Source organism: Pteropus vampyrus, unplaced genomic scaffold (genome assembly GCF_000151845.1).
Source record: "Pteropus vampyrus isolate Shadow unplaced genomic scaffold, Pvam_2.0 Scaffold72, whole genome shotgun sequence".
In the NCBI taxonomy this organism is placed as follows: Eukaryota; Metazoa; Chordata; class Mammalia; order Chiroptera; family Pteropodidae; genus Pteropus; species Pteropus vampyrus.
Genome location: NW_011888853.1, coordinates 1,501,595 through 1,527,302, shown reverse-complemented (window position 1 = coordinate 1,527,302; position 25,708 = coordinate 1,501,595). Strand labels below are relative to the sequence as shown.

At 46.3% G+C, this 25,708-nt stretch overlaps 2 protein-coding genes across 6 annotated transcripts in view; one reads left to right on the top strand and one right to left on the bottom strand.

The window, feature by feature from the left end:
• RAB37 (RAB37, member RAS oncogene family) overlaps nucleotides 1-25,708 on the bottom strand; it is a 56,204-nt gene that overhangs the window by 13,363 nt on the left and 17,133 nt on the right. The window lies entirely within an intron of this gene.
• The window catches only part of CD300LF (CD300 molecule like family member f), an 18,729-nt gene continuing 1,601 nt past the window's right edge, over nucleotides 8,581-25,708 (top strand). Inside the window, exons 1-7 of one of the 5 annotated variants that reach the window (XM_023531653.1) lie at nucleotides 8,581-8,642; nucleotides 8,829-9,018; nucleotides 19,005-19,334; nucleotides 20,666-20,798; nucleotides 23,058-23,170; nucleotides 24,841-24,863; nucleotides 25,188-25,337. In XM_023531653.1, coding sequence (XP_023387421.1) covers nucleotides 8,976-9,018; nucleotides 19,005-19,334; nucleotides 20,666-20,798; nucleotides 23,058-23,170; nucleotides 24,841-24,863; nucleotides 25,188-25,337 — 792 coding nt within the window. In that variant the 5' untranslated portion in view covers nucleotides 8,581-8,642; nucleotides 8,829-8,975. Of the gene's footprint in view, nucleotides 9,019-19,001; nucleotides 19,335-20,665; nucleotides 20,799-23,057; nucleotides 23,171-24,840; nucleotides 24,864-25,187; nucleotides 25,338-25,708 lie in introns of all 5 variants that reach the window. The other 4 variants (XM_023531655.1, XM_023531654.1, XM_023531652.1 and 1 more) reach the window with 4 other exon arrangements.

The window sequence follows — 25,708 nt, the reverse complement described above, 5'->3', positions numbered from 1 at the left end:
GAAGGAGGGCGTGAAGTAACGTGGCAGTGCCACACACACATCATAAGCAGCAGAGGAGAAACATACGTGTGCCCAGCACTGGTACCCGGCCGTCTCTCAGTGAGTGAGTGAATGAATGAATGGGTGGATAAAGGCCTTAGTGTCAACGTGGACAATAGCCACTTTTCAAAGGCAAGCAGGCAAGGTTGTTGCAAAGGCTTAGGAAATGCCAACTTTAGTAGATTTGCAAAAATAAAAAAAAAAAAAGACATAAAAAATTAAAAATGTAAAAGCATAAAGACTAACGGGTCGGATCCATGGCCACTGTTTGTCTCTGACGGTGACACCGAATCGTGTTAGCAGGGCAAACACGAGGTCGTTCCTGATGTCCCCTCGAATGTCCCCTGACTATGGGCTCCCACCCCCTCTTTCCAAAACAAATTCTACTCAGCTTTTATTTCCTCCTGGGTCAAAGAGCTCCCTCTGTTTGTCAGATGCAGTGGCTTTAATAATTTACATCTCAAATCCAGCTTCCTCAGCCTTGAAGAAGTGCTTCCCAGAGAGAATATTCCAGAATGTGAGGGCTCCGTCCTTCCAGGTAGGTCCGTCTTGTTCATTTACTAAAGATTCTCATTCTTTTCCCTTTTATCCTTTTCTTTTGCAGAGTGAAGAGTTTCCATCACTTTCTCCTCTCCGCGTACCGTTCCATCTTCTTGGGACCTTTTCTGGTTCAGCGGGGACACGGTCCAGGGTGACGGGGTTCATCGTTTCAGATGATGAAACTATGTGATGATGACCTCTGGGGCCAGGGGCAGGATGACGATGCTCTCATCGGTCTTTGTAGAAACAAGCCGTCCTGTGGAGATGCTGGTATCAGGGTCTAAGAACTTTTGGCTGGGCCACTATGGAGAGCTCAGAGGCCCTCCTTAGACCTGGCCCTCTTCTGTTGATGTCCCTCTGCAGGAAATGAGACACCCATAGGGCCGAAGGCCCCCTGTCCCTCCTATAGAGTACACTTTTCCCGGAGCTCACCGCTAGTGTAATATTCACTATACAACACTAGCCAAGGGGTGACTGTTTGCAGGGGTGCGGACAGAGCTCAGATGTAAAACCTGGGGTGTCCACATCATTCTCCTCAGGACCTTCGGGTGTGGAGTGTGCAGGAGGCAGAAGAGCAGGGGAGTGGCTGTGGGTGGGAGCCGAGGACCAGGCGATGGCTGTCGCTAGGCTGCCACATTCTGGTGTGGAACTTTCGAGAACCCCACATTCAAACCTGTCTCCCAGATCGATAGGAAGGTACATAATATGTCAAAGTAGGAACATAGGACACACTTGATTTGATAGTTTATTTTTTAGCTTGACTTAGAGTGTTAAAATATTGGTCTATGGGCCTTTATTTGTACCCCAGCCCTGGTCCTCCAAATGTTGGGACAGGTCTGCCTAAATTCATTACCTTAGACACGTGACGGACTTTCTCTCTCTACCCATTTGCTGCCGGCATTTTTCCTGAAGTTTTTCCAGGTTGATTCCAAATTTCACTCCTTGACGAAGCTAACGGTCAACTTCAGACCCAGATTTTCTACTGTATCTTCCCTCTTCTGGGACGTTTTTGAAAATGTTACAGAAACCTCTGTGTCCACTTGGCCACCGTTCAGAAAAGTATCTTTGTTCTCTCTTCTCAAGCCTTTTGCTTATGTCTGTTATTTGTGCCACGTGCATTTCCAAAAGGGATTTGAGGCGGCTGAAAACAAAACCCACAAACCCAAGAGGGCAGTTAAAAACTCTGCCTGAGGAGAGCTTCCTCCTCAGAGTGAGGCTGGGGTGTTCGTGCCTTCGCGCCTGACGTTTGAGTCTAGATCTCCTGGCAGTCAGGACAAAATGGGAAACCAGGTGGGGTGTGTCGTTCTTATTTCCTGACAAAGGACGCCTGCGTCCCTTCATCAGTGAGTATTTCCCCCTGGCATGTGAGGCTGAGAAGAATGCGTTATGCGATTCTTCTACAAGGGGCCTTGATTGACAAAACGGGCAATTGTAATTTTGCAGAAGATGCAAAGCTTATTCTACAGCTTTTGTGTCGAGCCGTTGCTAAAAGCGGGACCCTCATGTTAAATCATCCTCGAGTGGAGGGCTCTCGATGGCATCTGGCTAACGCTGTCCAAGCCCTTTGCTCTCCTGTGACTCCAGGATTCAAGGGGAACAGTTAGAAAACCTAGATAAATGTGGTGGTTAGCATGGCTCCTCCAGTGGCTCCGAGCAACTTTTCTTAACAAGAGAGGAAATTTACGTGCCACAAAGAAAAAGATCGGTCGATCTGACTGCATAGAAATAAAAACGTCTGGTTGACAGAAAATACCAGAAACAAAATCAAATGAGAAATGGCAGAGGCAAAATATTTGCAAGACATATGACAAAGAGTGAATATAGCCAGTTACATAAAAAGCTCTCAAAGGAAAATCTCAACAGAAAAATGAACAAAGGATATGAATAGGTATATTGAGTGTGTGTGTGTGTGTGTGTGTGTGTGTGTGTGTGTGTATGGTTAGTTTTATGTGTCGACTTGGCCAAGCTATTGTACCCGGTTATTCAATTAAACACTAATCTAGATGTTGATGCAAAATGAAAGTTTCTCTGAGGAGCCAGAAAATTCTGCTTCAAGATTGCAGCGTCAGCTCCTGCGTGAGAATGTCCAGCCTGCCGGCTGACTGCAGATTTTGGTCTTGGCAGACCCCACAGTGAGCTAAGCTAGTTCCTTGATCTCTCTCTCTCTCTCTCTCTCTGTCTCCCCGCTCCCACCTTCTCTCTAACTCTTCGAGTGTGTGCGTGTGTGTGTGCGTGTGTGTGTGTATAATCTATCTATCTATCTATCTATCTATCTATCTATCTATCTATCTATCTATCATCTATCTATCTATCTATCATCTATATCCCACTGCTTTTGTTTCTCTGGAGACCCCTGACTGATACAATATAACATTTAATGGTTTGATACAAGTTTGATCATGGTTGGTATTGGCTGAGACTTTGGGGAGCAGGCTCTCATACATGCTCCATCGGTGAGAGCACCCATGGAGATAACCTTTTTAGAGAGTAGCTGTCACTATCTGTCAAAGTTACAAATGCAAATTCCTTTGACTCAGTGATTTTATGGCTTTGCTTGCAAAAGTACACCAAGATCTGTGTACAAGGGTGCTCGCCGTAGCATTCGTGAGAGCGAATGAATGATTCAGTGATTGGGATTGGCTAAGTACACTCGAGAACATCCATACGATGCAAAACTGTGAAACAGCGAAGTAGATCTGTATGTGCTGTTTGGGAAACGGTAAATTATTAAGTACAAGAAGGGGCGCAGAGGCATGCTGTGTGATGACTGTGTGTCCTCGGCTGAGGTGCGTATGCTGGTTATGCACACACCGTTGCCAGGAAGTCAGCAGAGGCTGACAGTGTGGTTACCCTCTGAGGTTCTGGAGGTGGTGACGGGTGGATGGGGGGGGGCGCTGGAGAGACTTTTACTTTTCATTTCTCTCTCTCTTTTTTTTTAAACAATTACTTGCCTTATCCTTTTAAAAAAGGTGTCGAGAAGCAGAATTTGCCCCTCTAAAATATGCCTTTTGGGATATCGATTATTTTAAGCCAGTTATTTTTAAGAAATGAAAGACTCAAGAAGAACCTTGGACCTACCCACTAACTGCCTAAAAGAATGTAGGTAAAGGACCTGCTCCAGAAAGGAAATACCAACACAGATAACTGTAGTTTAACGTAAACTAAGTGTTAAACACAGCGAGGAACTTAGAAAGGTCTGTTTGATCAAAGTCCTCTTTGTATCCCACTGTTAAAGATGTCCCAGCAAACCTTTATGTACCAAATATTTGCTTTTCTATCTCTACGTAAACCGCCTCCCTGCCCTTTGAAATTCCAGACTACAACTGCCCCTTCTCCTTAGCTCAAGGTGACATATAATCCTTAACTGCTTGATCTGTCCAGTGGTCTCATATTCTTATGGACCCCCCCACCCTTTATGTATATATGTAATAAATTTGGTCGTTTCCTCCTGTTAATCTGTATCATGTTAATTTAGTTATTAGTCCAGCCAGAAGAAGCTGAAAGGATAGGAGGGAAAATTAGTTTTCCTACCCCACGGCATTAACTCATGGTATTTCAGAGAAGGCATTATTAGCCATATTTTCTTTGTATACTTTTCTGTATTAAGGAGGCCTAATAAATGTAGAACAAAAGGCTGGTCATGGATACACATATGTATATATAACGATTATCTCGGCGTGGTGGGATTGGGGGAGACGAAATGCATTTGTGTTCTCTGTGTTTCATTATTCTTCTATAACGGACACACATTGCTTTGTAATCAGAAAACGCCTGCATCTTGCTGGGGACAAGCAACCTAACCGTCGCTGAACAAATGCTCGATTTAATTTTTTCTAAACAGATCTAGCCCACTGATCATGGCTTTGAAAAAGATCAAGCTCTCTGGGCAGAGGGAGCCTGAGTGGTAGTTATTCCTCTCTGTCCATTTTAGCAAGGATTACACATCTCAGATATACCTGTGGGGCAGGTGGCAAAGGTGAAAAAGCCTCCGTTTTGAAAATCGAAGAGCCCTTTCACCTTCTCTGCCTTCAAAGGGCTAACTCACTGTGTGGAGAGGGGTCGAATCCTGGCTCTGCTGATTACTAGCCATGTGACCCTGGACAAGTTACTTGCTCTCTGAGCTTTGACTTTTTTTTTTTTTTAATATGAAAAGTGGAATTAACATCTCCTTTCCTCTAGATTCGTAGTTGGGATTTAAGGTGATAACTACAAAAATATGGAGCATAGCACATTGTTGTGGGGGGCGGCGCAGACTGAAAGGTTCAGGAGCGATTGCTAACGATTCTAGTTTATGACTGGTTCACAGGTGCGAGACAGAGCTTCTTCGCAGAGCTTACAGGGCCAGGGGAAGAATGACAATAGTTCATTCTTTTATTCATTTTTTTTCATCAATTATTTATTGAGCATCTACTATATGCCAAATGTGCTTTCAGCCCCTGGGGAGACAGCCCTCATGGATCTCTAATCCAGAGTGGGAGAGACTCAGCTAAACTAGCCTTTTCGACACTGGCCCTCCGTCACCTACGAACAGATGGCGGTCTGAAAACAGATAGTCTGTCATTTCTAAGTCCATGGCAACCAAGAGGATTTTGAGACCGCAGATCCTGGATACATGTCCACACCAAAGAAACATGAGTTGGCTCTCCGAAGCTCTTAAACCCATCCTTCTTGATGATATTTGTTCATGTGACATCTTTTCCCAAAGGAGACAGTGTTGTCTGCAGTGAAAATCTGTTGAGCAATGAGTGACGTGAGCTCATACAAACACATCGGTGACTTTGCTTAATTTCGGAAATAACTGTATTTTTGCAGGAAGAGATAAAAGATGGAAGTATGAATCTTAGCGTTAAACGCGATCCCCTCAAGATGGGGAGATTAAGGCAATTAAATCTTTTTTTAAACCTTATCTGTATTTCACGATATATTTTCTTAAAATGAACATATATTGCTTTTGTTATTTGGGCCAATTTATTATTTGAAAACACAGGCCACAGATAGTTCTGTTGGTCCCAGATCTGTTCTGATCTGAACCGCATCAGTGGAAGAGGTGACAGTGGGGGTCTTGAGGCAAGAGAGCATGAGGGGCCATCCGTGAACAGCTGCCAGGCAAGGTCAAAGGGCAGAGAGGATCCAGGGGAACAGAAGCCAGGGGTCAAATTAAGCCATACAAAGAGGAAGGTAAGGCAGCTGCTATAGGGTGGGTCTAGGTTTCGTGTGACCTTTTAGTTTTCTGTTGCCACAGTGATGCTGCAATGAACTGTCTCAAACTCAGTGACACAGAACAAGTTCGTGAGTCGGCAGTTTAATCTGAATGGTCCTTCCGGTTTCTACTGGGCTCCCTTGGGTGCTGGGGGTTGGTTGGCTGTTGGCGGGTGCTGCTTGGCTCCGCTCCACGTGTCCCTCCATCCACCTGCCGGCTCGCCCGTGTGTTCTCACGGCAGAAGCAGACGTGCATGAGAGAGAGCAAGAGACCTCCACAGGCTGAGGTTCGAAATGGCGCAGCATCTCTTCTGCTGCATTTTCTTGGGGAAAGTAGGTCACAGGTCATGTTCAGACTCAGGGCGAATAGACCGTTCCTCTTTAATGAGAACAACTACGGAGTCGAAAGGTATGGTGGGACTGTCTGCCACAGGCGTGAAGATTATACAGCATCGAGGCTCCTTTTTAGGAAAAAGGACCCTAAATTATGAATACGAACTTTGATATAGGGCCTCGGAAGGAGCCGATCAGGTGAGGGTTGCTGATGTCTAAGCTCCGTCAGCTTCACGGAAAATCTGCCTCTTCCTTATTTTCACCAAGAAATGAGAAACTAGAAGCCCTGTGGGACCTGAGAAGGGGAGCACAGCAAAGCCACTGTCATGCTGGTGGCAGAGCCCAGAGCGAAACCGCTCCAGCCCCGAGGACTGGTCTCAGGGAAGTCTATCTAAACACGGCTTCCCGATGCTCCTCCGTGGACAGGCTCTGTTTCTTGGTTTTCTTCAGGTCCACTTGGTTTAGACTTTGGTCATTGGAATTCTCAAGTGAGCCTTGCAGCACACTTCTTGTGGACCCTCTCTGCCAGGGCGGGAGAGACCCAATACAGGAGCGCTTTCACCTGCGAACGGGTGGGGTCCTCACAGCGGCCTGTAGTTTACAAGTTCGTAGTGACCACGAGAAGCAGCTTGAGCAAGTCTCTGTTCTTTGCAACCAGGAGAACTCAGTGAACGCGTCAACACGCACACACACACACTACACGTGCACACACACACCATGCATGTACACACGCATACACATGTGTGCACACATGGACACGCACACGCAGGTGCTTTGGGGCAGATGATCCGTTCGATTCCTTCTTTCACAGGGGGGATGTAGAAGCTTAGGGAGGCAACTGACTCACGCAGGAGTCCATGACCGAGCCACGTCTAGGGCCTCCCCAGAGGCCCCCGAATAGCCCGACTCTCCTGCAGTCCCCAGAAGCACTTGTTCAGAGGAGCAGTCTTGCCATCACCCAGAGTCACTCGGGTGATTCTCTATTCTTGATTCAAAGTGGAGCCCTCCTTGGGTGGGAGGGCCCAGGGTCAGAGAGTCGAGTCTCAGGCGGAACTCTGAGCAGCTCCGAGACTGTCCCGTCCTCACTGCCCATGCCCAAGAAAGGAACGGTTTCCCCACCACCCTCAAAGCATCTGGCCCCTGTTTTTCAGGGCTGTCATTTTCCCTGGAAGCCAAACACCATCCCTGTTTGCAGAGGCCGCCGTCTCTTGGTGTGACCACACAGCGCCCCGGGCAGAGGGTGGACTTGCCAAGCAGTGGGGACTCTGGCTACATCCTGGAAAGGACCCCGCTTATCAGCTGCTGCGTTTTTTTCTGTGCAAATAACTTTCTTGCTCTTCTATTCATTTCCGATTAGGGTGTGAGGGGCTTAGGTCCCTCCCTGGGACTTACTCGCTCTTCAAGATGTCACAGGGTGTATGTGACATATAGCAAAAATGGCTCCAGGAGTGAAATATGAGAAAGGCTCTGCCTTTGCCTAATCTCTGTGCTCCACCTGCAGGGCTTGCTGGGATCCTGGTGGAAGGGGGAGGTGGGGTGGGGGATGGGCACAAAGGTGGAGTAAGACAGGCAGAACTGGTGTTTCCTTTCTTCCTATTTTGACAGACAGCTCTTTACAAGGCGATGGGTGTAATAGCCATGAGCAATGAGCTGGTTTCTTCAGGAAGGAGCCCTTGGTGTTACTGACAGGTTTCAGGCTGGAAGTTCAGGCCGGTGTTGATACCCACGGGCTCTCACCTGGAGGGCTGGGGCATAGCAGTAAGAGTTTCTGGTGTGTTCTCAGGTCCCTCTTGCCCATTAGACTGGTAGTTCCTTTCTCTTTGAGCCCCTTTCTTTGCAGTCTGGGTTTTGATACCCACTTAGCCTCTTTATTCAGACCTCTGCTCTAGAATCTTCCCTTTGGCTTTCTGACGTTGGCCCCAAGTCCCCCTGTTGCAGGAAGGGACATCCGACAAAGGAATTTGGATGCTCAGACAACTTTGATAGAGGAAGGAGAATTTATTAGCCGGCGGAGCACGTGGGGCTTAACAGCACCGAAGCGCGAATTCTCCTTGCTTAGATTTCTTGCAGCTTATATACCTCTGCGGTGTTCACGCGAGGGGCGCGTGAGTCCTTTGTCTGAGGTTTCACGTGCACCTCGTGACTCAGGATGGAGAGGGGGAGTTTCGGGTGCCGGCCGCAAGGGGGAAGGAATTTCCAGATCACTGGTCTTATCTATTTATAAGTCATTTGTCTTATAGCTGTGACAAGAGTTTCTAGAAGGCCATTCAGAGATCTGTAGGATATGGTTAATCTATAAGCATCTGAGTTGGTCATTTCTGTAAGCCCTTCTTGCCTTTGCATTTTTGAGATACCTCCTCTCCTCTCTTACCCCTTAATCCAATTGAACTCCTGACCTTCTGGGCTTCTGAGAATCTGGCTACACCTGTAATTCCAGCTTTAGGGCATTTTGTCGTCAGCCTTGGCTCTCCAAGAACTCTCTGATGGAGACGGGTCCCCGTGTCTATCTTCTTACCAGTGGGGAGGATTGAGTAAGAGCCTGCCTGACCCAGTGGGTCTGTGTCTGCAATTTCCAGAAGACCAAGAAGCCCTGCGAGGTTCTCTTTTCGGAGTAACTGCGGTGGCTCCGGATGGGGAAGTATTTCTCATAAGCTACCCCACTGATCACTAGGACTTCTTGTTAACAGCCGTGACATTTCACCTCCTTCCTCTTTTAGTTTGATCCACCAGTGGGAAGTGCCCGAAGGAGGAAGTGTGTGAGAGTGAGAATAAGTGAAAGCAGCAGGCTTGGAAGATGATGGCATCGAGTCTGTAGCTGGCTCTCGCTGACGGGCTCGACGCACGGGGATCGTGAGAGGAGAGAGATGTACCTGTTACTGCTTTTCCCCCTCCTCTTCCGGGTTTCAGGTGAGTGGGGCCTGGGTCTGTACTCCTGGGGAAAGCACACGGCATAATTCCTGACCACCCAGGGGCTGATAATTCAAAATAGACGGATGATGCCCCGCTCCTTCCCCCGCCACGGTCAAAGCAGAGGAGCCCTGGGCACTCAGGTGAGCACTTGCTCCCGGACCTTTGTGAATGCGTTATGACCAAGGGAAACCTCTGGGGCAGAAGTGAGGGCGGAGGGGGCTTCGAAGGAAGGAAAGCAGGAGGTTTGCCAGACAGGGAGGGAATGGTGAGTCTAGGCATTTGAGGTAGAAAGAAGTAGCAGAAGTTGCCGAGGGACAGGAACAGTCAAGAGGAGGTAGCTTAGTAGGACGGAGAGGAAACGAGGGGCCGCTATGGGCTGAAGTAAAGTTTAAGTTGATGGATTCCATGTTGATTAAAAACTAAGGGGATTTTTTTTTGACTTAAAATGTTGGAAGGGCTCAGGACTCAGTCTTTGGGCTTCTTCTTTATCTAGAGTCACCTCCTTGTTGATCTAACCTTCTCTTGTGGCCTTAAACGCCATGTCTATACAGATGATTCCCAACTTTGTATCCCTAGCCTGGACATCCCCCCTGGACTCTAAATTTTTTCTCTAATTTGTCCATTGAACATCTCCACGTAGATGTTGACATTTCGAATGTGACCTGACCTCATCTTCCCCCTCCAATTCCTTTCTTTGTGTTTGGCACCTCCATCTTTCTAGGTGCTCGGGCAAAACCTGGGGTGGGGGGCATCCATCTCTTCTCTCATATCCAATAATGGTCCTTTGTACACGTAAGCCAGATTCTGTCTCTGCTCTGGTCAAAACCTTCCAGCGGCCTCCCATCCTACTCAGAGTAAAAATCCACAGTCCTTATAGAGGCTGCAAGGCACTCACCCTCTGGGTTCCTCCAACACATCATCTCTCTGCTCTCTTCTCTACTCTGCTCCCCCTGGCTTGACCCGCGTCAGCCCCATTGGCCTTTTAGGTGTTCTTTGACCATGCCAGGCACACTCCTGCCTCAGGACCTTTGCACTTGCTGTTCTCGCTACCCATAATGCTTTTCCCCAGATAGCCACAGGCTCCAGTCCCTTAAATGTTTCACGTCTTTGCTTCTCACCGAGGCCTTCATCCATGACCCTAATTAAAGTAGCAATTCCCTCGCATTATTTTTCTCCACTGACTGTCCCCTCCCTTCCCCCACTTTGATAGGGTGCAGGGATTCTTGCACCCACAACCATACCAGGTAAAGATTGGACAAATAGTATTTGTCGAATGAGTGAATGTGTCTAATGAAGAGGAAACAATGTGACTGCTGTGATCACCCCGGTCCCCAGACCAAATCTTTCTCTTTCTAATTTCATAGAACTGAACAATTGAGACTGTTAACATTTGTTGGAGAGGAATGTAAAATGGTGCAGTCGCTTTGGGAATCAATTTGACAATCTTGAAAATGTTAAATACGTGGTTACCACGAGACCCAGCAATTCAACTCCTAGGTAAAAACCCACGAGAATTGAAAACATGCGTCCATGTAAAAACTTGGACGCAAATATTTGTGGCGACATTATTCATCATAGCCAAAAAATGGAAACAACTCACATATGCGTCAGTTGACGGATGGATAAATAAATGTGATATATTGATACAGCGGAATGTTATTCAGTCATAAAAAAAATGAAGTACTGACTCATGTTACCACATGGATGAACCTCGGAGACGTGAAGCTAAGTGTAAGAATCCAGGCACACGAGGCCGTACGCTGCATGATTTCATTTATATGAAATGTTCAGAATGTGTCAATTCATAGAGACAGACAGTAGATCAGTAGTTGCCAGGGGCCGGGGGAGGGAGTAAGGGAGAGTGACTGCTAATGGGTAAGGGTTTTTTGGGCGGATGACAAATTTGGAAGGAGGTAATAGTGATGTAAATGTCCTGAAAACCACTGAGCACCCTTTGAAAGGGTGGTTTGTGTGCTATGTGGATTGGATCTGAGTGAGAAAATGATTGAAGAGCAGACAGGAGAATTGGGAGCAGTAGTGGTCCCCTGATAGAAGGTTTCGGGTCACCTTTGGCATGTGTGTGGATGTGAGGCCCTGGAAGAGGGTGTCCACGGCAACCAGACAGCCCTCGATGGTTTGCGACTCTTACGTGACTCTTAATTTGATCATTCATTCCATCGGCCGTAGAAATGGAAACGAAGTGACACGTGCTGGAAAGCAGAGCTGGTGCCCTTGACAGTGAGACTCGGGTGGGGCGAGTGGGATGTTTAGATGGGCTGGAAGAAGCCCTCTGAGGAGGAGATGTCTGAACTGAGACCCAGAAGACGAGAAAGGGCAGGTCCTTATGATCGGGGACAGCTTTCCGGGCACAGGGAACAGCGAGTGCAAGGCTCTGATGTAGAAATGAGCTTGGTCTTGGCACGTCTGAAGAACAGAAAGGCCACGTGGCTTTGTTACGTGCTTCAGAATAACCTGGAGGGGCCGGTTGGGAAGATATTATTATCTCTTTGGGGCAAGGGTTTTAGGGGAGGAAAATGACGTGTCCAGGACCACAAGGCTGGGAAAGGGAGACCTGGAGGTGGTTTGCGGACACACACAGCCCCGTGTTTTCCAGTGTAGATGTGGAGAAAGCCAACTTCGAGTGAGATGCGGGGAACGCACAGAAAGGATGGTGTTTCTTCTGATACGGGGGGACAGGGGAATTTGGTGGTGAGCGGGTGTGAGAGTGGTGCTGGTGTGTGTGTGTGTGTGTGTGTGTGTGTGCGCGCGCGTGCAGTTTGGGTGTGATGGAGGCAGAGCGGGAAGATCTGTCTGAAGCGGATGGGTTAATGAGGAACCTGGTCGCATGAGAACCTCTGTGTCACCTCTCACCAGCCTCATCCCCAGAACGTCCAATCACATGTAAGAAATTTACCCGCCACTACTTTCCTTTTTTTAAAGAGCTCATTGTTTTAAAAGTGCACATGAAAAAAAAATCAACTGGAAAGTTCCCACTGGGCTTTATAGCGTTGGTCTTCTGTGAAAAGGAAGAGATTTTTAATCACCCGACTTTTTTTTCGGGGAAAAACGAGTGGCCTTGTCCAACTTAACTGCTCTGTAAGTGGTGGCAGAGCTGGACAAGACCCCAGATGCGCGGACCCAGAGCGGAGCCTAGCTGATGTCCTGTGCTGGGCTGGAGACGGGATCCATCACCTCCCCTGGGGCTCAGCTTTCTATTGAGCTTGGATTGTTTCTAGTCCCTCCTTTGGGCTGTGAGTAGCCGTGCCTGGTGAGGGTGCTGCTGCTTGGAGCTCAGGGCTGTGTCAAGAGGTGCTCTGCCAGGTCAATGGGGAGCGGGCGCTTGGACGGAGAGGTCCAAGCCGTGGGTAGAACAGATGGTTCAAGAGTCAGGCCCCAAACTAAACGCTCAGGGAAGACGAATTAGCAGCACAGCTAAGGATGGAATGGCCATCTGTCTGAGTTTCTTAATGCTGCTGGGACAAATTACCCCGATCTTAGTGGCTTAAAGCAGCATAAATCTATAGCGTTATAATCTATAGGTCAGAAATCTAAAAATGGGTCAACAAGGGCTGTGTTCCCCTGGTGGCTTTAAGAGGGAGAATCTGGTTCCTTGACTTTTCCAGCTTCGAGGAGCTGCCTGTATTCCTCCATGTGGCCTCATTCTCTCTCATCTCTTCCTCCGTGTCACATACTCGGACTGACCCTCTGGGTTCCCTCTGATAGGGACCCTGTGATTACCTTGGGTCCACCTGGACAGGCTAGGATAATCTCTCCACCTCAAGATTCTTAATTTAATCACATCTGCAGAGTCCCTTTTTGCCAGGTTAGGGGATATAGTCACAGAATAAAGCCTTATTCTGCCTATCACACCATTGAATAGCCCTGTCCAGGAGTTCGTATTTTTCCCTATGATTTTTAAAGTAATAAATGCTCATTGTTGATTCTTAGAAAAGTACAGACAAAAATAAAGAATTAGGACAAGTAATAAAACCTTCTGTTCATAATCTTAATGCCAAGGCAACTAGTTGTTAACATTTTGGCTTTTTTTCATCTTCTTTTCTATGCATATTTTTAAAGTTAGTTGAGATTAGACTGTAAATGATATTAAAAAAAAAAAAACCACTTTCACTTCGTATGAGAATTGCCCACATAATTAAAAACATTTCTAGGTATAATTAACAGTGTCTGCGCTGTATTTCATTATATGCTTAATTATTTCCCTAATCGATGGATGTTAACCTCATTCCCTTTATTTTTGCTAGTATAAATGATTATGTAGTGAATACTCGCACACACATTTTTGTTTGCCTCTCAGATTATTCCTGAGGACCAAATCCTAGAAATTTAATTGCTGGAGCAAAGGGCATAGCTATTTTTGGTACATACGACTGCCGTGTTGCTTTCTGTAATGGTTGAACTGGTTACATCTCTACCAACAGCCTCTCACAGTGCCTATATCACCTCAGCCACGTCAGCAATATGTTTGTCATAAAAACTCGGAAATAAAACAAGCGAAAATGATATCGCTTAAAAGTTTTTTCATTTGCTGTATTATTTAAATTGAACATTTCGAATTTTCTTATGTACCCGAATTTCCTCTTTTGCAATTTGCCTCTTCCTATCCTTTATCGATTTTCCAAATGAATATCTTAATATCTTTCTTACATACACTCTTTGTAAAGAGAAAAGATATGAATCCATTATTACATTATTCATTCTAAATATTTCTCCCAGTCTGTTTTTTGCCTTTTTAGTCTTTTTTTATTGGTTTGTCCAAGTGTTACATTCGTATATAGTCAAATTTATTAACTCTTTCTTGTGTGATGTCATCCATTAGAAAGTTCTCTACACCATTCAGATATTTTATAAAGATTCACTTCTATTTTCTTCTAGTTTAAAAACAGCAAATTGTACTGATCTCCTTAATCTCCTTGAATTTACCTAAATGGAGCAGTCGGAGAGCCAGACAGCATCCAGCAATGTTTAGGTCCTAATCCTTCCTTTTTCTGCTTATTTCTTTAGTCTTCTGTGGTAAATGTAAACTTCTTAAATAGGTCAGGTCTGTTTTTAGGCTATTGACTCTGTTTTCTTGATGTGTTTATCTATTCTCGTTAGATTTCCAAGCTGGTTTCTTCCTTATGGCTGGATGTTGTTTTAATACTTGGCATGGCAAGTCCATCCTCATTATTCATCTTTATTTTGTTAGAAATTCTCATCCGTTTATCTACTCAGATAATCTTTAGTGTGTAAACACACACATACACACACATTTATCAGAGATTATCTAAAAATGAATATATTCTAATAATATTCTGGATTTTTCTATAAATTCTTTTGGGAAGAAGAGGATGCTTTACCATATACGCATTTTTATTAAGGGCCATAATACGGTGCTTTGTTTATTTACACCTATTATGTCTCTTAGTAAAATGTCATTGTTTGTTTTTTTTCCTATGAGTCTTGATTGTTTCTGTCACGTTTATAGGAAAGCTTTTGATTTTTTTATATTATTTTGTATTTAGCCACTCAAGTTCAATTATGAATTAAAATACTTTTTAAGTTAAGATTTAAAAATTTTCTCTAAATGTCATCATTTCCTCCACAGTAATTACATATTTTATATTTTTCATTGTCTCTCTACTTGATGAGAACTTCCGGAGTCATGTTACTATCTGTATTGGGAAGTCATGTTTTAGTCATGATTTCACTTAAAATTCTTATAGTATTTCATTGTTAAGAATAATTTGGCTGTTCGTTTATGGTATTCTTAAAAGTTTTCTTAATTACAGAAAATAATGCACATACAGAAAAGTGGATAAAGCATCCACGTCCAGGTTAATGCATTATCATAAAGTACGCACCGATGTCTCACAATAATTGTGTTATTTGCTGAGATTTTTGATAATTTTTATCGGATAAAAGAAGCTCCACTCTTATTTTGCTAAGAATTTTTTAAAAATCTTGAATGGGTGTTGAATTCTATCAAGTACTTTTGTCTGTATCTATTGAGATGATCATATGATTTTCCTCCTTTACTCTATAAATGTGACATACCCAGATTATACTTGATTTTCTAATGTTCAAACCATTTTGCGTTCTTGGCATACACCCACCTCAGTGATGATACATTATCCTTCTTATATATCTCTGGATTCAGCTTGCTGATTTTTGTTTCGTACTTTTGCGTTTCTGTTCATGAGCGACATTTGCCCATAATATTTCTTTCTTGCTCTGCCCTCGTCAGGTTTTGGCATCGAGATTATGATACTCTCATTAAGTGAACTTGGGTTGCATACTCTTTTTCTTTGTTCTGGAATGTTTTGTAAGATAGACATTATTTCTTCCTTGTTTACTAGATATCTCCACTGATAACTGTATAGATCAAGAGTTTTCTTTTGTGGAGTTTTTCTTTTTTTTTTTAAATAGATTTTATTTAAATAGTTGTAGAATTACTCAGGTTTTCTATTTCTTTTTGTGCTAACTTTAGCATATTGTTTTTGCTAGAAATCTGTTTAACCCATCTAAAATTTCAAATTTATTGACATAAATTTATTTAGCTATCATTTTATTGTCCTATCTCCTTATTATCTTCTCCCCTTATTATCTTTTTAATATGTGTAGGGTATATAGTGGTGTCCCCCTTTTCATTTCTAATATTGATTACTTAGATCTTCTTCTTTCTATCATAAATAGCTTGCTAGGGCTATTTGTTTGTTTGTTTGTTTGTTTGTTTATTTTAAAGCAACATTTGGCTTTATTGATCTTCTCCATTGTATTTTTTGTACATTATTAATTTTTATTCTTAATTTCACTATTTCCTTCCTTCTACTTTCTTCTTTTCCTCCTACTCTTCCTTCTGTTGTTTTTCTAACTTTTGAGATAAATGTTCGACTTATTAAATTTCAGTCCTTTTTTTCTTTTCAAGGATATGCATTTAATGCTATAAAATGTCCTTAAGCACAACTCTAGATGTATCCCACAAGATTCTTTTAAATTAAGGTATAATTTATATACAGTGAAATGTATAGATTCTAAGTACAGTTCTATGAGTTTTGACAAATGCATTTATTTAACTTAAAACTCTTATCAAGATAGAGAACATTTCCATCACCCAGAAAGTTCCCAAGTACCATTCCCCATCTTTCCCCACCGACAAATCTCTTGTAACTTCTATCACTAGAGATCAATTTGCCTATTGTGGAACTTCACATAAATAGGATAATAAAATGTGTTCTCTTTTGCATCTGTCTTTTACTCAGCCTGTTTTTGAGATTCATCCATGCTGTTTTGTGTATCACTAGTTCACTCCTTCTGACCTTCCGTAGATGCCGTTGTTATGAATATGCCACTATTTGTTTGTTTAGTTTCCTGTTGTGGTTATTATGAATAAAGCTAATATGAAAATTTTTTGGTGGACATTAGATGAATATTTAGAGGTGGAATTGCTAAGTGGTAGGGTAGATGCATACTTCATTTGATAAGAAATTGAAAAACACTTTCCCAGTGTTCCAAAGTAATTGTATCATTTTATATTCCTACTAGCAAGGGATGAAGAATTCCAGTTGTACTATATTTTCTCCAACATTTGTGACATTGGTTTTTTAAATCTGAGCCATCTAGTGGGTTTTAGGTGGTATCTTACTGCAGTTTTAATTTGCATTTCTTGACAACTAATATGTTGAACACTTTTTACGTGTCAGTGGACATTCGGATATCTTTTGTGAGGTGTCCGTTAAGTCTTTTGCATTTTAAAAGATTGGGCTGTTTTATTTTTATTTTTGAGTTATAGGAGTTTTTTTTTTTTAACATATTTTGGACATTAGTTTTTAAATAAATATTTATATATTGTGTATAAAAACTGTAGACTATCAGAATCTCTGGCAAAGCCAAATTCAAAGTAATGATAGCTGGAGACTATTGAACACAAACAGATAGACCTGCACTACTACCAGGTAGATGCTGGCGAGGGACAAAAATGGGCCGCACACTCGAATCTACTTTCTGTGACATCCGCAGGGAACTAAGACAATGACACACTGCCCTGCGACAAAAGACGAGTTTTCAAATTTTCTTTTGCTACTTATGAAAAAATTTGTGTATCTCAAAGAAAAGACAACGCTCAGCTAAACATTCAAAAAAGAATAAACCTAAAAAGTATTTACAGGAAATAAAAATGCACCTGAAAATGGTTAACAGAAAACTAAAATTTGAGATGGGGGAGGAGAAAATCCTTTAAAAAACTTAATCTGATTACAGACAATATAAAACAAATACGAAGACTCATTACATGTTAATAAAAATGAAAACACTGTATAGCAAAACTACGTGACATAGCCAAAGCTGTATTCAAAAGCAAATTGTTAAGGAAAAGTCTGGCAGTTTCCCCCGAAATTAAATGGAAGTACCCTACTACTGAGCAATTCCACTTCTAGGTAAATACCCTCAAATACTAAAAGCACATATCCAAGCAAAAACGTGTACAGGAATATGCATAGTGGCATTATTCACAACAGCGAAAATGTGGAAACAACCAAATGTCATCAACGGGTGAATGGATAAACAAAATATGGCCTGTCCATACAACAGAATAGTATTCAGCTATAAGAGGAACGAAATACTGACACAAGCTACAACCTGGATGGACCTGGATGAACACATATGTTACATGAAAGAAGCAAGGTGCAAAGGGTCATACATTGTATGATTCCGTTTACATGAAATGTCCAGAGTAGAGAAATTCACAGAGACAGGAAGTAGATGGGTGGTTCCCAAAGGCTTCAGTGGGGAAGGAAGTGGGGTGCTAAGGGGGAAGGGTTTCTTTCGAGGTGATAAAAATATTCTGAAATTAGATAGCGCTAGTGGTTGCATGACTTTGCGAATATCCTAAAAGCCACCAAAGTATACACTTTAGAAGAGTAAAATTTATGGTATGTGAATATATCTCAATTTAAAAAATGTACGAAAGTTAATTCTTCGTCTTAAGCATGCTTCAGTTAATTTTAGAAAGAAAGAAAACGATCACAGTCTTTAACTTAGAGAATTGGAAAGATAACAGGTGGTGATCTCAAGGAAATAAGGGGAATAAAATCACACATATGAGAAATCAATAATTTAGAATATAAAGACAGTAACAGTTACCGAATAAATCTCAAAACTGGTTTAATGTAGGGAAAAAGAGGAGGAGGGGGAGGAGAAACCGTGAAGGAGGAAATCTGGTGGCACAAATAATCAATAATAATGAAATAGTGCTTAATAATGAAACAGTAATGTGTAATTGTAATAGATATGAATTTTTTAATTATAGGATACTTTCTAATTGCAGAACTATAGGCCAGTAAGTCCTCTGTAAAACTGATCAATCTTGGGGAAAAACAAAATAGTAGAATCGATTCGAGAACAATAAAAAAAAACTTGAATAAGTCAATATTCATGGCATAAAAAAAGTGTAAGTGATTAAAACAGCCTTACTTTTGAATATATCTGGAACTGAGCGCTGACGACAGGTCCAGCCGAGAGTCGGGGTTGATGTGGTCCAGTTGTACTTGCCGCTGTTATGCCTAATAAGCCAGTGTTTTAAAACTGAGAAGTTTCACACAAAATCCGGACTTCTACCTACCCCAGAAAAATGAAAAGATCAGTATTCATCCTCCTGTGAAAAGGCCAGTATAACGCAGCGATGCTTGCAGAAGCGCACGGCTGGGAATTTGGAGAAAGCATCGGCCGTGGGGAGCGGGGAAGGGTGAATGGCCAGTGCCGACATTTTTCTTTCTTTGACACCTGCAGTTGCCCGTAGGAGAGTCTCCCTGTGGCTTTGACCCAGTGGAATTTTGAAGGACAAAAGGTCTGTCTGTGGGAGACTAATCCCTCCTTGACTCCATTCAACCCCTCAGGCCCTTGGACTTACTGGAGCTACTCACAGTGCAGGAGGCTGGGCCCTGCCCTCAGGGGGAGGTGACAGGTACCCGATTTGTGTTTTCCAGGAGGCTCAAATCCCATCACGGGTCCAGAGGAAGTGAGTGGCATGGAACGGGGCTCCCTGACTGTGCCGTGTCGCTATGATCCAGAGTGGAAGACCCACAGGAAGTGGTGGTGTCGAGGAGCTGCTTGGGGTAGCTGCCAGATCCTTGTTCAAACCACTGGATCAGAGCGGGAGGTGAGGAAGGGCCGTGTGTCCATCATGGACAGTCAGGGAAACTTCACGTTCACCGTGACCATGGAGGAGCTCAGGCTGGACGATGCAGACACCTACTGGTGTGGGATCGAGAGAACCGGAGTGGATCCTGGGGTTACTGTTAAAGTGACCATCGGCCCAGGTAAGAGGATGTGTAAGTGTGGCTGTGTCTGTTCAGGGCCTGCTCTGTCCTGGTCCCTGAGGTCCCTCTCCAGTGACTTAACTCATTCAGCGTGAACTGTCAGAGGGTGTCGAATCCTGAGGTCTCATGGACCCCGACTGACTGTTTGTGATCGAGGGGGGCAGGCCTTCTCTCGGATGCTCTCGTGGCTCCCAGGGCTCCCCCACGATGGGATCAAGCCTGTCTGGGCAGATGTTTTTTCTCTGTGCAGCTCAGTGTCCGAGTCAACTGCCCACAGAGATCGGGGTGATGGCCCCAGTTTCAGCCCAGTGGCCAAAGGGACCCTCTTCCATGGGATCCAGAGACCCCAATTCCTTCCAATGCTTTCCTGGGACCCCTGGTGCCCTGGTGGCCTGATCTTTGTGGAGTTTGGGGCTGGGACTCAGAGCTGCTGCTCCCACCCCTTGTTCCATGGCCAGTCTCAGGGAGAAAGAGGCCCCGCACAGTCTGGGAGCTGTGGTTAATCCCTGACGTCTGGAAAGTCCTCAGAGGTCAAAGGGCTGCCTTCCTGGTGCCTGAAATCCCATCGTGATCCATTTATATATCTGGGTTTAATGATGAGCTTTTCCTAAATCCTCCTAGAATGCAGACACTCCTGGGAGTATCTTGGTTTGAACAAGTGTATCAGTTGGGCTCTGCTTCTGCTGACCCTTGGACAGGCAGCACCAGCTCACAGGGCACTTGTGGTGGTGGTTGTGGGGGGAGGGGACACACAGTCAACAGAGCCCCCACCGCACCTGCAGCCTGGGAGGTCTGTTATACCCGCACAGCACAGCACGTTCATTGTCTCGTGGAATCCCGACAGGGTTTCTGAGAAGGAACTCCCCACTGTGGAAGCTTAATAACTTGTCCAAAGTCAAGGCTCTTCCTGATCATTGTGATTGTGTTCATGCCTGGTCCCGACCTTAGATGTCACAGATCTTGGGTATCTGGCAAGCCTTCATTTTGCTCTTGTCCTTGCTAAATAAAGAAGTCGGAGGTCAAGGCCCTGTCATAAGCAGCAGGAGTGTTTAAAGTTCAGTTGCTCCCGCTGCTCTTGACCTGAGGCAATCCTGGGCCCCTCACCCTTCCAGGGCCTTCTCAATGTCCTCCCTGGACCTGTGCCCAGCCCCACTTGCCTCTGAGTCTTCTAGCGGCCAGGGAGTAGTGAGCGGACCAGACCGTGGTCCCCTTCCCACGGCCTTGCTCCAGGCTCCTCAGCCAGGGCAGCCCACCCTACAGGCTCGGAGCCATGTGCAGGCTGCAGGCAGGTTAGCAGGCAGAGTAGAGTGTAATCTGGTTTGTATGCCAAGCAACAACTACAGCATCAACCACCACCACCACCGCCACCACCATCACCATCACCGCCACCGTGTTCACAGCACCAGTCACCCCAGAAGGCACTACAGGCTCCCCGACTGTGAGCAGCCACCACTCCGTTGATAGGTAAGTCAGCGTGGATGTGTAGTTCCCTGTGGCCCACTTGTCCCAAACTCCTCCGATGCGGGACCCTTTGCAGTCCCAGGGCCCAGCCAGGAGGCCGGCGGCCCTTCCCACTTGCTCTCAGGCCACACGGTGTCCTCGGAGCCCATGGATCTTGTATCCTGGAGCTAGTGCAGTTTGCAGGTTCGTTGGTTCATTCACTCATCCATCTCGTTTGCACTGAGTTATCTTCTACGTTCCTGACACTGCATTGAGCTCCGGAGACACAGACATGGAGCGTCTGCCCCGGAGCTCAGGGTGCAGGAGATGGGCGAGCAGGCAGTCAGGGCGGCTGGCATGGCCAGTGCGTGTGTGGGCTTGGGGGTCGTGGGGCCTCAGGGATGGCTCTTGGTCCAAGTTTCTGGAGAACAGGGAGGGCCTGGGGAAGTCCTGTTTCTCTAATTACTATTAGGGCCACAGCTGTGATATTGACGGTCCCTCGTCTCGCTAGAGCACCTGCAGCTCCCAGAGGACTTTCCTGTCCATTATTCTGCTGATGCTTCGACCCTGCCGATGGCCACCCTGTGAGGAGGAATGGGCAGGTGCACATGGTCCCATTTTACAGAGGAAGAAGCCGAGCCCGGCCCCTGCTTCTCAGCGCCCTGCCCAGCCAGGCAGCCAAAGGGCTTTTGGAAGCCGAGAGGCCCCTTTCATCCCTCCCTCCGCTCTCCTTGGCCCTCTTGGCTTTGTTTCTGGGTCTGCTGTGATCTCCTACTGCTGGGCTTTCCCACAGAATCCCAGTGAAGGATCCCCGATCTTTGTACCCCAGGGACCCCTCTTGTCCCCTCTCCCATTTGGCCTCTAAACTGAGGAGTTTCCTCATCTTATCAATCGAAGCCACACGTAATTACCAGTTCGGGTCTTTGGTCAGCATTGGATGGATAATTCATTCATTTATTCAACGAAAACGACTGAGCACCTGCTCACCCTATCACCGATTTAAGGAATAAAAGGGATAGGAGGATGGACAAAATACCAAGCTCTCTGCCCTCCAGGCACTTACCCAACAGAGTTAATTAATTAATCGATGGATGGATTTATTCTGCAAATTCCTGTGACTGGTGATGAATACGAGACCGTCCTTGCATCAGTCAGCTCGTGCCGCGTAACAAAGCGCCACAGGCTGGGCGGCTTAAACGACAGGCATTTGTGTCTGGATCATTCTGGAGGCCGGACGTCTGAATCAATGTGTCGGCAGGGCTGCTTTCTTCCTGGGCCTCTGTCCTGGGCTTGTAGATGGCCGTCGTCTTCCTGTGTCTTCCCATGGTTTCCCCTTTGTGTGTCTGTGTCCCCATCTCTTCTTCTCATAAGGACCCTGGTCATTTCCCTCCCAGCAGAGCAGGCAAGGGTAGGCGTTGTAAGAAATGAGGAAAGAGGGTTTTGGGGGAGTGGAGGCCATCGTCAGCCTTGGCCATTTTCTTGGAATGAAGTGGGGCTGTTGCAGGATTTTAAGCAGAGGGGGGATGTGCTCCACCTTTTGGTTAAAAGGATTCCCCTGGCTGCTCTGTTGATGATGAACTACAGGAAGATGTATTAGTTTGCTGTGGCTGCCATAATGAAATACCACAAACTGGGTGGCTTAAAGCAACAGGAGTTTATTTTCTCACAGCTCAGGAGGTGAGAAATCTGGAATCAAGGTGTTGACAGGGTTGGCTCCTTGGGGCTCAAAGGTAGAAACCGTCTCGAGTCTCTCCCCTAGCTTCTGGTGGCTGCCGCTAATCCTTGCTATTACTCAGCTTGTGGCAGTGTCACTGTGGTCTCTGCATCTGTCCTCACATGGCCGTCCCCACGCACGTGTCTGTGTGCCCAGATTTTCCTTTTACAAGGACACCGGTCATTGGATTAGGTCCGCCCTAATCCAGTGTGACTTCATTTTGGTTATGTCAGCAAAGATCTTATTTCCAAATAGGTCACCTTCACAGGTTCCAGGTGAACGTGAATTATGGGCTGGTGGACACCATTTACCCAGGACAGAGGATAAGCGTAGTATCAGGGAGGCCTTTTCGGTGCCTGTGTCACTCATAGGCTTCTCGACCCGTTGAAACTACCTTGTGGAACCCTCCTTTGCTTTTTCTTAAAAACCATTTTTGAGGGCACCCAGGAGTGGGGGTTCCCAGGCTAGATACCACACGCCAAAGACGCGTGGCCTGAACCAGGAGAATGGGAGAAAGCCCAGAGGCGGGAGGTGAGCCAGGGTGCATGGGTGTCTCCTGTTGTTTCCAGCAGTGACTCTATGAAGCTCAGTGTCCTCCTGCCCCTCGTCTTTGCCGTGTTGCTGCTTTTCTTGGTGGCGGCCTCAGTCTTGGCTTGGAAAACAGCAAAGCGACAGAAGAAAGGTGAGAAGACCTGGCTGAGGTTGGGCTGGTGCCAGGTTGGGTGGTAGTGTCAGGGGCTCGTGGCTAGAATTGCCATCCAGGAGCCATCTGGCCAAAGGCCACTGGCAGCTGAACCCAGGAGGCGTTGGCATTCGCTGTCTGCCTCTTCTCTCCGACCCGTCTCCCTCTCTGTTTCCTGGCTCGGCTCTTGGTGGCAGAAAGGGCAGTGGCTTTAGGGAAGCAGCCGAGCTAGGATTCTCATACACTTTAGTGGAATCCATGTGGTTGCCAAGGAGGTCCTGGGCTGACATGAGGGTAGAAAGAAGTGTGCACACACATGCACACACATGCGCGTGCGCGCGCACACACACACACACGCACATACATGCACACACATGCGCGAATGTGTACTCATCTGCATGCACACACATGCACAAAAATGCACACAGAACATATACACATGTGCACATACACACATGATGGTCACATATGCATGCACACACATGCGTGCATGCACATGTCACACATGTACACACACACACACACACACACACACACACACACACAGAGTCGTCTGGATTTAAAAGATTCCTTGTGACTACTACTTCTGTTTCTCCTCTGCCCCAGCCCTTGCTCAAGCGGACCTCCTTTTTTGTGTAAATTTGCTCTTTAGGGAAAAACCTCTTCCCTCGTGAGCCTGCACTCATTCATTGCGAGGTCTGGCCTCAACCAAACCCTTTTCCTGTCTGGCTCCGCTTCCACATTCTCACAGAACTGCACCCTCTCCCCTTCCTGGAACCCACTGGAACCTAAACTCTTGTGGACCCTCTCCTGCCTTCCTCCCCCTCACATCCTGGGGGATCTTGCGGTCCCTGAGGAGGAAGCCTGACTCTTGTTCATCACATTTTCTCTCAAATGTAGTGTCTGTGACTTAAGTTCTAGATACTTTTTGTGCTTCTTGGTATTGAGACTTTCGAAACTAAAAACCGGAGGGAAAAACGTCTTGCTTCTTTGTTGTCTCTAAAGCAGGGGGCAGAGGGAGGGCCAAGGGCAGAAAGAAACAATGCACACCTGAAAGCTGGCCCATCCTGAGCTGACCCAGCCCGCATGCTCCATTTGGAGGGCGGCTCGAAGCAATCCTGCCTCCGCAGACAGCTTTTACTGATGGGGACATTCACGTGCCAGGCACAGCCAGGTGCTAGGAAGGCAAGGAAGGGGCAGGCTCAGCCACCCAGCAGCCCACAGCGCACTGAAGACTGACCAGAACCCGGCGGGACAAAGGCAACGAGACAGTCATAAATCAAGGGTAGTGGGAGCTGGAGAAGGAGGGATTAGACGGCCCGGGTAGCTGGGGGAGGTAGGCGTGAGTGACGAATCAGGTAGAGAAATGGTAGAGTTATAGGCGAAACTTCCAGCAGGGGAGCCGGTGGCTGCAGGGCCACTGAATCAGTTTTGTTGGAGTTCTGTGTTGTGGGGAACAGATGGGCAGAGGGGGAAATGAAAGCTTAGAGAGGTGGAGTGCCCCACGTCACAGAATGTGTCATCGGAAGAGTCAGAATTAGACCAAGTCTCCTCTATCTGAGCCTGGAGCCTAATTCACCCTTTTTCTTCCACATTTCGCTTCCCTAGACCTGGGGGCCCCTGTGAGTCCCAGAATGGGCTTTCTAATTCTGCTTGTTTTTGTCTTTCAGCTGCTGGCATATCCCCAGAGCAGGTGAGAGTCCCCAGTGTCAGACCAGAGACACCAGACAGCTCCTTTCTCCTCCTTCCTCATTTCCATCTCCCACGAGTACCGAAGTTCAAATGTACCAGACAGACCCATGTGCCCAAGTGTCCATATACTCACGGCCTTGCTACATGGCCTGGGAAGATGGAGGGGGGTAGGGGGATGCTGGAAGCAGCCAGAAGGGAGGAAGGCAGAGAGGGGGCAGACACGGGAGACTGAGAGGTGGGAGTGGCAGAGGAAGCTGAGGGGGGGCCAGGAAGGCAGAGGCCGCGTGTTCTTCTGCAGAAGAGGCACCTGAGATATCTGTCCTAGGTGCTCCAGCCCCTGGAGAGCGACCTCTGCTATGCCAACCTGACTCTGCAGCAGACTGGAACCGCCCCCAGCTCCTCCAGGAAGAAGACTTCCACGAAGCTCTGCCCTTCTGCCCGGGAGGACAAGGCGGAAGTGGAATACATCACCATGGTGTGTGCTTGGTGGGGCTGCCGTGGGGCTCAGGGCCAGTCCCGCCCTTGTCCCTTGTCCTGCCCATATGGGCACAGAGGTGGGGTGGGTGCCGGGCAAAGTCGCACCCATTGGAAGACTTGCCTGCTGAGTTTCCCCAGGTTTTTGGTCTTTGGAAGTGTCTCTGAACCAGGTCTCAGCACTGGGGACTCAGAGCCTAGTCAAACACGGTCGTCGGGCTGGGCAGGGGAGACCCAGACGGGCTGATGACCTGGGACTTCACGCAGAGTATGCTGCCTGGCATGGAGTCGAGGGAAAGTGTCTTCTGCTGTGGCTGGAGGTTACGTGCCTGGCAGGTGGAGGGAGGGGAGTTGGAGGGCCTGAGAATAGAC